Source organism: Asparagus officinalis, chromosome 2 (genome assembly GCF_001876935.1).
Source record: "Asparagus officinalis chromosome 2, Aspof.V1, whole genome shotgun sequence".
Classification (NCBI taxonomy): domain Eukaryota; kingdom Viridiplantae; phylum Streptophyta; class Magnoliopsida; order Asparagales; family Asparagaceae; genus Asparagus; species Asparagus officinalis.
The window spans coordinates 37548720-37560702 of NC_033795.1; the positions used below are offsets into that span (position 1 = coordinate 37548720).

Consider the following 11983-nt stretch of genomic DNA (forward strand, 5'->3'; position numbering starts at 1 on the left):
AATTATCTTGAAGAGGTAAATGCTGCAATGCCATTTTGAAGATTTAACAGGACCAAAATGTATGCCGTTAGACAATAGCGCATTGAAGAATCTAGAAGGAGCACTTTTAGCTAACCTCTTAGTGCTCCTGCCACTGATAGATGCTAAAACATTGGGAGTCTGGTAAATATTAGAGTTAAAGAATTAAGAATTTTCTTTATTATCATCCAAATGGCAGAAATGAATATATAAATTAGTATCCAAATAGCAACAATCAGGAACAAAAGGTCGCAATGAAACATCTATAATCAAGATTATCCACCATAACGCGTTTTGTTTAAAAATAATAGCAAGGTAAACAACAATATTTTAAATAGTTTATGCTATCAACTCTCTAGTGCACTACAATTCTGGATAAACACTAGATGTTCCCAGAATAACAGAGTAATGACATGTTAATTATACTTCGGAAAATTGTTAAGAATATGAACACTACTAATCAGGTTGAGTGCCCTTTTTATGGACTGAAACTTGGGCTCACACAACGATATCAAATTTTTTTTAAAATCCACATTAAATTTGTAGCCAGCAGGATTTGAACCTGGGTTGCTCCATGTTAAAGTTCCTAACCATTACACCTAAACTCCAAAGTTGTAATGATGATTGAGGATTATATTTTTATATTCTAACAACTAGATTCATCATAAGAAAGCTACACGATGCACTTGCTCATGATAGTATAGACCAGATCCATAGTACGGATTCAAATGGTATCAAATCCAAGAGGAAACAACATGAATCAATGCAATGTGAATGACAACTATCAAATAGATGTGTTTCCATCCTTGGACTTGATGCCATTTGAATTCGTACAATGAATCTGGTCAATAAATACAAAACATCTCTGTACTTAGTATTTGAGAAGCACTTCTCTAGTTTAATCATCCTGGTTTGATATCCATTTATCATTTTGCTCCTCTCAAGTTCATGGTTATACCATAGAACTAATAGTCGAGAAGCAATCAGCTACTTAACTCTATAAACATATCTTCCTAAAACTTGCGATGATGAATCATTGTTCCTAATTTTGGAAACTGATATCTTCCAATATTTCTCAGTCACCAATATAACTGGCCTCAGTTAACCAAAGTAACCACACAGATGTACTATGTGATTGGGTGTCAGATCAGAATTGCTATTATAGTGGTAGCAGTGTCCATGATGTAGGGATGCAAACACAGCAGATGCATAGCAGGCTTAGCAGCTAATGGCGTTACTATATCCGTATTGGTTTCATCTTGGGATACATGTACAAATATGTAGTGTCTGAATATTAAACTCAGTATCCATACTTGATAAAAACATATAATCGATTTGATATGAAAACTCGATTGGATAAGAAAGATAAACCAGAGACTATTGAACATCACTGTCTAGAAAAACAAAAACCTTAAGGGGGGGTTAGTCACCTAGAACTTAAAATTAGAACTAGGATAATCTGTGGGATAAAATTTTAAGGTGTTAGTCACATAGAACTAAACCTAGAACAAAATTTTAAGGTGTTAGTCACATAGAACTAAAACTAGAATAAAATTTTACAGTGTTAGTCAAGCAGAACTTTAACAAAACTAGAATTGGGATAATTGTACAAAATTATCCCACTTTTTTTATTTTTCTATACAAAAATGAGAGTTCTAGTCTCTCAAATTATTCCAAGTTTTAGCTTGGAACTATGTGGTAAAAAACTAGAACTCGTATTTATTTTGTTATTTTTTATTTTTTTTCTTTACTTATTTCCTATTATGGTTATCACCATCATTAGACCATCATCATAATAATAATTGTCAATATCTTATAGTCTAACCAAAAGTTATTTAATAGTAACGAACATTCTTGTAAGCAATTATCAATTAATAATAGTAAGTTTAAAATACATAAATAGTATTTATATCTTCAAAATGCATAAATATATACTTCATGATTATAAAAATTTATCCCACGTTATTTTATCAAAATATCCTGCTTCACAAAATTGTTCCTAGTTATCCCACTAAAATATCCCACTAGCGAAATATTATTCCACTTTAACAATTATCCCATTTTGCATGAAAATGTCCCAATTGACTAACACCCCCTAAGTAGAAATATTACTCATATTATATGAAGTAACACTAAATAGACTTTATTCATCTACACATTCTGAAATCTCAAAACGATCAATATCAGATCCATAATTTAAAGAGTTAGATGAGTATCGTCCATCAAGTCAAAGGGTCGATGTTAAGATCATAGGCAGCAATAAATTTTGGTCAGTCTTCATGGACCTACTTGACTTTGATGCTCCATCCAGATATACCATTTATTAGGGAGGTCTGTAATGATGATGATGGTCCTGATGCGAATTAGAGGTCCTAATAATACAATTTGAGCATATCGAGGATATCAGTAATATAAGATGTCTATGGGTAAGGTAAGATAAACACAGAAAGCAGAAAGTGATTCCATGATATTCCATTATATTTCGAACAATTCTATGAACAAGGTTGTTGAAATCAAGATGGTTACATACTTCACTTAGTAACATATTCTATTCTCAAATACAAGGGGTGTTCTATGACCTTGCATTCATAAAAGATGGAAGGTCAGAACAAGAAAGCAAGAAGCAACTATGATGGCTGATCACATATACAAACTTGAAATGTAGAATAATATCTATGAGAATGATCATTATTAGCAAGAAGCACCAATAGAAATGCTCTGGATACAGATAATATTTTGTGAGCATCAACAGGAATCCTTCGAAAACAAGCTTATGTTGTACAAGAGTGATATTACATGGAGAAAACATTCGAAAATATGCTTGTGTATCCTTTAATTTTCCTTTCCTATCATTTTTCTACATTTCATATCTTTTGAACTGCCACTCATTATTGATTTTATATAATGAAATTTATAGAAGAGAAACTTCATAAAAATACCTTTCATAAGCCCGCTGATCTTCAGATCGGTAAGAAACGAAGGCAAACAGCATTAAGATCTGCAAGAAAGTGATTTCTTATTAAAATGTCATGGGTGTTATAACAACGAAGGTAATGAATAGCAAGCACCTAACATGCGAAGAAAACTTCCCATAATGCAGTAAAAACTTAAAAAGTTAATTTTATCATGTGAATATTATAAATAGAGCTAGAACTCTGTGCATGTAAATCGCAAAAGATAACCATCACGGGAGGTAGCATAAATATCAAAACACTTGCAACATGCTCAGAAATAACAAATACAGGTAACTACTAAAGTTTATTTTGGGATCAGAACAAATGCTTTTCCATTTGCCAGAAGTCTAACCTTATGTTCGATGGAAACAAAAAGAGTCGGATAACATGGATACACATATATCACATGAGATTTTCTATCAATGAAGCCATAGGAATTTATACTTGTAGTTCATGGCCAAGAATACTGATTAGCAACCACTTTGATTACTTGAAGGTCCATAGGAATTTATACTTGTAGTTCATGGCCAAGAATACTGATTAGCAACCACTTTGATTACTTGAAGGTCAGGACAATATTGTTCAAAACGAAGGATGGTAAAAGAGAGAAGAGTACAACTAAGAAACAAGGCTCTAAGTTAGAACTGTGGAAGCAATGCAAATTACTTTGAAATTAAACTTTTGTAGACAACCATGAGACCATATGTAAGGATTTTGACAATCAAGGGGGAAAAAAATCTTTAAATGACATGTAGTTGAGATAACAATCCAACAACATACAATGAGAATTTATGACGCACCTATTGGGTTTACTAATGTGTGCTCATATATGACACATGCATTAAACACCTGCCAGACACAATATGTGTATTCATGTGTCTGTAAAATCATTAGGTAATAGGCAATACAAGAATTATTTTGTCATTGGCCAAATTCTAAAATGAAACTATGAATGATCAGGATACTACCTTGTTAATTTTGAGTGGTTCAACAGAAAGAAGATATTAATAATTTTTTGATAGTCAATAAACTGAGACTAGGTTTTTGAAAAAATATTCCCAAATACACTCATGCACAAAAATGTCTTCTAAGGTACTCTAACCCTTGTAAAATTGTGAGATGCTTCTATGTCATATGAATTCTTAGTCTTGCGTCTTTATCCTCTCATTGCATGGTATGTATGGTGTTTTTTTAACACTGAGATGTCATGTCATGCTTTTACGATGGCTCGTGTACCGGTTGCCAAGCATCATTTCAAGGAAAAAGAATGTTAACCTTTTAACCCCTTAATGGAAAGGCTATGGTACAAGCAAAACCTTGGACACTCAGTGGGTGTTCACTAGACAGCCAAAGCGACAGTTGGATGCATAGTTACGTGGGGGTGTCATAGAGCTGTTTTCTACGGCAACTGGGTTATTAAAGCACTATACCTACGATAAATGGTATATACCGAAGGCAAATGATATTAAATTACAAACAGACCATCAAGTGCACAAATCTTTAGAAAAATCCATAAATGGTAGAGGAAAGAAAGCAGACTGAGGTTGAGCTTAGCTGAACTTGGAGGCCAGGAAGGAAGGCATTTGACTATTGATATATAAATGCAATATTTTCACTCCAGAATTAAATTCCAAGTTGCATTTATACAGGGTAGATAAGCAAAGTAGTATACATGCAAGATACCGTCAATTTATTTTTGCTTTACCCTTCTTGACACAGATAGGAATGGAAATATAAACTATGTAAATGCTCCAGTAACACAAATCAAACCAACTTTTTATTAAACTCTGGGAACGGAGACTAATATGATGCATAATGGTTGACAAAGAATTTTTCCAGTTTGATAAGGTCTTGAGTGGTCCTTCGGAGACTAATATGATGCATAATGGTTGACAAAGAATTTTTCCAGTTTGATAAGGTCTTGAGTGGTCCTTCTAGGTAATCTCAGACGTCAATGAAACCGCCTTAAAGCTTTCATCTTAAAGGAACCTGAAATTATTTATATCTGTAAAAAAAAAATTAGGTTGAGCTTCTCAGCTATCAAGGAAATTTTTATTATGAGGAAATACAAGCAAGTCTTTTTACTATTCTATGAAATAGCTCACGAGTCATGAGATAACAATCATACAACTACTATCATAGTATAAACCATGATTTATAAATAATACATTTACCTTCAATTGTCATTCAAAACAGTTTCTCCAAAAATAAGGTTGTGGAACACGAGCAAGAGTTTAATGTCAATGATAGACCCTTTTCTCCCTTATTGAAGATTTCTGGAGTTTAGCATGAATGCTGGAGATGCCTATTTGTCAACGTTCATCTGTTTATATCCTTGAAAACAAGAACACAACATGGGAGCCATTCCACATCTTTCCAGGGATCTCCCATATGGTTTCCATATGCCTAGCCATCTTCAGAAGACTTAATATGAGTGCACACCACTTACATGGCATCAAGAAAATGATCTTGCTATACAAATAATCACCAAAAATCATTGCAACTACAAGTTCCTTCAACAAACCGATGAAAACGGACACGATCCCTGACAATTATCTCCCTTCCATATAGTTTGCTTATGATTTTTGTAACCTCATGGCAGTCCACACAAGCCCTTAAGTTTTTCACCACTCGAATCACCACTGGCGCCTTAGTTTTCAACATGCCAAAAGCAATTGCCAGCCTCTCACTGTGTTCACAAAGTGCATTCTCTTTTTCTTCTTGATCCACATCATGAAGGACTGATAAAGTCCATGGCTGATGACCAGTGCGTTGAACTCTCTCAGAAATATCCCTTAGTATCTTCCTTATCTCCTTCATCTCTGGGTGTGATTCATCACCCACAGCAAACTCATGGACATAGCCATCAATCTCAATAGAACTCAGCCCTGGGACAACTTTAACCTCATTATCTTTCATCTTTTTTCTCATGCCACTCACCTTCTCCCATTGAGAGCCTGAAGCATACACATTAGAAAGGAGCACATAATTCTCTGCATTGAGAGGTTCTAGCTCAAGAAGATGCTTGGCTATGATCTCAGCTTTATCATGACTCCTACTGTTCTTGCATCCCACAAGAAGTGTCCTCCATATTATTGAATTAGGAAAAATAGGCATGTTATTGACAAAAGTGTAAGCTTCTTCAAAATGACCTGTTCGGCATAATAGATCGACTATGCACCCGTAATGTTCCATCATTGGTTCAATGCCTAACTCTCGCATCGTTGACCAAAGCCTTCGGCCTTCACTCACTAATCCACTGTGAGCACAGGCTGAGAGAATGCCAATGAATGTCACATGGTTAGGCTTCACCTGAAAAATGTTAAAAGAGAATTTTTACAACTTCAAAAACAACAACAAAAAAGTTTAAAAGGTGTAAATTTAATTCTTCATTTGCATTAGGGGTGAGTATTAGATCTTACTACTATTTGATTATTATGAAGCTATCATCTGTATATGGCCTGTTAAACTCATCAAAACTACCACAATAAGATGTTGCTAAGATCAGTTCAAACATTCAATTGGCTAAAATATTGAACGACATGCACAATTTACGTAAGTGCTGCTACCCTCTAATATTTACTCTTTGCCTCCTCTTGCTGTACTTTTCCCTCTTCTCCCCACTCCTTTCATGTATATTTTGTAGTTATGTTCTGTAGTTAATAAATTCTGTGTATCTTGTCCGCATTACTCCAAAAAATGCACCTACCCTAGTCAGTCATGGAAGAAAACTATATGCTATACAATAATGTACTTAAGGTGTGAAAAAAGAATTGAAGTGCAATATTGCACGAGAAATCATATCAATAACTGAACAGTGTTGTAAAAAGAAGCAAAAAAGCGGCACTTAAGAGGCTTAGCGACTGCTGAAGCATGTTGGACCCTTAGCCGCTTTTCACTCGAAAAAGCCCACTGAAAAGAAACTGGAAACAAAGAGGCCCAAAAGCAGCCACAAACCCCAAAACAGCCCAAAAGCGATGGCGAAAAGCTTTTACTTTAATAATTTTAAGTCATCAACATATTGCCTGTTTGATGTACATAGGACACTATATGTTAGTTTATCACAATGTTTATAGTATTTTGTTAATGTTGCATGATTGAAGCGTAGTAATGCTATATATCTACATGCTTAGATCTCTCCAAATCATCACATATGCATTTGTAGAAAAAAAAATCATCCAATTTTTGCTTGTTTCATAGTTTTCAGGTTATTTTTCTGGATTTTTTGAACTATGGCTTTTATTTAGAAGTAAAAACGATTTGGCACTTTTTTCTGCCGAAGCCCCAAAAAGCCTAAGTGGCACACTGCCGCTTAACTCTGCTTTTTGGTTTCCACAACCTTGCTAAATATATTATTAGATATATTAACAGAATAAAAGTTTAAAGAAGATATTTTATTCTGACTACAGAAGATATGATAAATTAGACCTTGCCTTGTTTGAGTTACTTATGTATATAAGGTCTAATAGTCAGTAGTCACGCACTAACAATTAGTTAAGGTGATATTCATTACGACAAGAATGATAATTGCTGTTTTTCAATCCAATACCTTCATCTGCAACATCCTTGAAAAGAGCTCCAGAGCATCTTTCACAAGCCCATGAATTGCCAATCCAACAACCATTGAGCTCCAAGCCATCGTATCCCTTACTTCCATCTCATCAAACACCTCTCTCGCCTTCTCTATTAGCCCGCACTTAGCATACATATCAATAAGTGCAGTGCTCAGCTCCATATCAATTCTAATCCCCTTCCTATCAATAAAAGCATGAACCCACTTCCCCAAATCCAAAGCTCCCACCTTTGCACAAGCCGATATAACACTAACCATCGTAACCTCATCCGGGCTAATCCCCACCTCTTGCATCTCCCTAAACATTCCCAATGCCTCATTAACCATCCCAATCCTCGCATATCCGCTAATCATCGCGCTCCAAACAATCAAATTCCTATCAGTAATTTCATCAAACACCAACTTAGCCATCGAAATCTCCTCACATTTTGCATAAAATGAGAGCAATCCAGTCTGAACAAAAGGGCTGGAGTCCAAACCATACTTACAAGCATGGGAATGAATCTGCCGTCCCTCGAAGAAGGCCATAACAATCGAACAGGCCTTGAGAACAAAGGCAATGGTGAATGTGTTCGGGCTCGGGAAGCACGAATTGACCAAATGCTTATAAATTGAAATGGGTTCTTTTGTTGGGGTTTGGATTAGAGAACAGCCTCTGATTAAGGAATTCCAAGTGAAGATGTTCGGGTGGGGAATTTGATCGAACACGCGGCGGGCATAAGCGATATCGCCAGAGGGAGAGAGGGCGGCGAAGGCGAGGATCTTGGAGAGGGCATAATGGGAAGATGGGGAGGGGCACTTTAGGAAGTGGGCATGGATTTGGCGGAGAGTTGTCATGTTTGGGCATTTTTGGAGGAGGGAGGTTATGAGAGTGTCTTCTTGCTCCGAGTGCTGCTTGGGAGAAGAAGAGAGTGGTTGCTTTGGGATTTTGTTGAGAAGCTTGCGGGGGTTGGCTGAATAGCGACGGATCATTTGGTTTAAAATTTTTCGAAGCAAGAAACAAAATGTATTAGTCGCGCCAAATAGGAGTCCTGTTGTTTTAAGTAGTTACTCGCAGCTTAAACTCTTTATCTCACGGGGTGAAAATTTTCATCTCCATTGGAGAACCAAATGAACACTAAACAAAAATAGAAAACTAAAAATTACACCTCCGTAGATTTCGTCCCGTGAATCTCACTGCAGATTGGTTCTTCAGGGTCCGATTTTTTATTTCCCTTTACTTCGGAGTTTGCGACGTGATAATTGGTGTTTTTTGTGGTCGATTAAGTTTCGCGCTAGTTTGCAGATTTTGGAAAAGTCGCCTCTCGAGCGTGATAGCTCGTATGCTTTCTGAAGAACTCGATTTCAGTTCCCAGCTTGGTTTTAAAATCCAATGTTTCCTCTAATCCATTCAAATGTTAAATTATACACTTAGCGTAAAATTAAATAAATATTTCGCTTCATTTTTGGGTAGTATTTGTTGGATGTATTGTTCATGAAAAATGTTATTTTGCCTTTGTGAATAGTTCCACGTTGGAAGATGATATGAAGTTTAATGGTTTATATTGGTTCACTCTTTATTGAGCTTCAAATAGTGTTTTGGGTTTCGTGGGCTTTGCATAACACACAAGCGCGCATGCGCGTGCCTCGCAGCGCCCCGCCGGGATGAGCAACACCTACGAAGGCCTCAAACTCCTCACTTCTCTCATCCTCTGAAAAACACACAAAAAAACCTCTTCTCTTTCATCTCAAAACCGAGCTCTCTCCTTCTAAAATTTTTATTGGCTAATGTTTAACTATTTTTCTTGTGGGCAACGTTCTTCGTCTGAGCTTAAGCTCTGCTACTCTCGCCCGACTACGGAGGCTGGTCGAACCGGGGGTTTTTACCGCTAGGGGAGAGAGGATCGACTGCGTCAAGGCGATAGACGGGTCCTCAATCTTCTAGAGCAGTGAAATTACGACTGCTCCCTTCAAGCCTGATTTTTTGACCTTTTATTTTCGGACTATATACTAATATTTTGGTTTGTAACAGCAATCTAGAAGATTGGGATTTTTATTACTGTTAATTTAAATATGAAATAACTTGTTCTAAATTAATTGCCTTTAATTGTTAATTCGAAAAAAGTAGTGTTCATTACTGTTCATTTAATTTAATTGCTTTCATTATCTAGTAATAGTATTAATTAGCTGTTATTTTATTTTTAAAAAAGGTTACTGTTCATAAAAAAAATATTTTTACTGTTCACATAAAAAGAAATATATAATATTGCTCTAATTAGTTAATTACTTTTGTTTGTTAGTTGCCTTTTAACTAGAAATTAATTTAAAATCATTTATTGTCTAATTGTTTACTACATTAGAATTTTAATATTCTTTTCAATTGTTAATCCAAGTTATACTCCTTGGTATCGAGTAGTATTGACAAAACCATTCTTTCAATCAGGTTCCAAATACCTAGACTAGTAAACTCAAATTGGACTTATGGTTAACTCTGATCATTCCAAGAGTGTCAAACCTGAGAAGTTCACCGGTGTTAACTATAAACGGTGGGCTAATCAGATGAAATACTGGCTCACCACCTTAGGTCTTCTATCTACCATAGAGACTCCCGAGTCTTCATCCAGTGGATCTCAACCCTCCAACTCTCATGTTTATGGTCCTCAACGTGAACCCTCTCCTTCCACTTCTGGTTCTGGTGCTAGCTCCTTTTCTAGCTCTAAGAAACTAGAAGAAATCAACTATCATTGTTGCCGTAGGATTCTTAGTGTACTTGCAAACAACCTCTATGATATATTTTATGACTTCAAAAGTGCTAAAGACCTATGAAATGCTCTTGAAGCAGAATATGGCTATGATGATGCCGGAATTCTGCGTTTCACTTCCTCCTCCTTTAATAACTTCATGACGATTGATGACAAACCCATTAATGAACAAATTCATAAATTCCAAGATTTTCTCCGTCACCTCCAATCAAAAGGAAACACTTTTACTGATGATTATAAAGTTTCATGTTTGATTGATAAACTCTCTCCCTCCTGGTCTAGATTTGCTGGAGATCTCCGACACACGCAAGGAGATTTAACCTTAACTGAAGCCCTTAAGACTATTCGTATTGAAGACCAGCATAGGTAATATTCCAAAACCAAGACCAAAATGAAAGATAAAGTGAACTTGTAGAGGATAAGCCTAAATCTAGGAATTTCAAACCCAAAGGGAAGAAATTCAAGAAAAAACATCAATCCTTCAACAAATCTTCATCCAAATCCAATCCCAATCCTTCTAGTCATAAGTCTAATGGAAAGTTCTGCTATGTCTGTTCTAGAACCAACCACCTGACTCCCAACTGTTTCTTTCGAAAGAAGGAACCGGCCAAACCTGCTCCTAAAGGAAATGGATCCAACAAAGTTAATATGATTGAAGAGAATCAAGAAGGAACCGGCCAAACCTGCTCCTAAAGGAAATGGATCCAACAAAGTTAATATGATTGAAGAGAATCCAACTTCCTTCAGGTCCTAAAGGAAATGGATCCAACAAAGTTAATATGATTGAAGAGAATCCAACTTCCTTCAGGTTAGCCTCTCCATCTTATCTTGTTAATTCTCTTACTTCTTCCACTGACTGATACTTGAATTCTGGAGCTAATATTCATGTTTGCAATGATTGCTCTTGGTTTTCAACTTATCAGGAATCATGTGGAGGAAGCATAATCTTAGCAGATGACTCCACCAAACAAATAATGGGAAGTGGAAGCATAGAGCTCAACGTGACCTCTGGGAAAGCTCCAAATCTGCAAGGCGGTCATTATGTTCCTTCTCTCCGTCGTAACTTGATCAATGAAACTCTTCATCTTAGAGCTGGCTTTAGGATTGTAAAGGAATCAAATAAATTTGTGATTACTAAGAATAATGTATTCATTGGAAAATGTTTTATCTGTAATGATCTTTTCGAACTCAATGTAATTAATTCCAATTCTAATGAAATTTTTGAGTCTTCTGTTGCACAAATTGTTGAGTCTTGTGATGTTTGGCATGGACGACTTAGACATGTCAATTTCCAAACCTTGCAGAGGATGATTAAATTAAATCTTATTCATAAATCACCTCATGATCCCTCATCTAAATGTGAGATTTGTGTTCAAGGGAAACACACTAAAAAACCCTCTAAGTCTATAACTAGAAACTCTGAACCTTTCGAATTAATTCATAGTAATGTGTGTGACTCGAACCAAGTTCTCACCCGAGGGGATAGGATATATTTTGTGATATTTATAGACGATCACTCCAGATATTGTTACACCTATCTTCTCAAGACCAAGGATAAAGTTACATATATGTTTAAGGTGTATACAGCTGAATCTGAGAACCAACTTGACAGAAAGATCAAGATTCTAAGATCTGATCGTAGGGGGAGGGGGAGTATACCTCAAATGATATGAGTGAATATTGCTAAGAATATGGTA

The 11983-nt window shown here is 35.9% G+C and overlaps 1 protein-coding gene across 3 annotated transcripts; it reads right to left on the minus strand.

Moving 5' to 3' along the window:
• LOC109830669 (pentatricopeptide repeat-containing protein At4g21065-like) lies at window positions 2122–8838 on the minus strand. 3 transcript variants are annotated; one of them, XM_020398009.1, is made up of 4 exons: window positions 7522–8838; window positions 5147–6284; window positions 2958–3016; window positions 2122–2390 (listed from the first exon to the last, which is right to left on the minus strand). In XM_020398009.1, the coding sequence occupies exons 1-2, from the start codon at window positions 8515–8517 to the stop codon at window positions 5457–5459; spliced, it is 1824 nt and encodes a 607-aa protein (XP_020253598.1). In that variant the 5' UTR covers window positions 8518–8838; the 3' UTR covers window positions 2122–2390; window positions 2958–3016; window positions 5147–5456. The 3 variants fall into 3 exon arrangements, with proteins under 3 accessions (XP_020253598.1, XP_020253597.1, XP_020253599.1); XM_020398008.1 differs by lacking the exon at window positions 2122–2390 and having other exon boundaries at window positions 2464–3016; XM_020398010.1 differs by lacking the exons at window positions 2122–2390; window positions 2958–3016 and adding an exon at window positions 4867–4977.

What these genes read in the sequence shown, in the direction of transcription:
- LOC109830669 (XM_020398009.1), bottom strand. Translation starts at nt 8,517, where the DNA reads ATGATCCGTCGCTATTCAGCCAACCCCCGCAAGCTTCTCAACAAAATC. An exon ending in CAAGGATGTTGCAGATGAAG is followed by an intron (nt 6,285 to 7,521) that starts GTATTGGATTGA and finishes AACATTTTTCAG; the next exon opens with GTGAAGCCTAACCATGTGAC.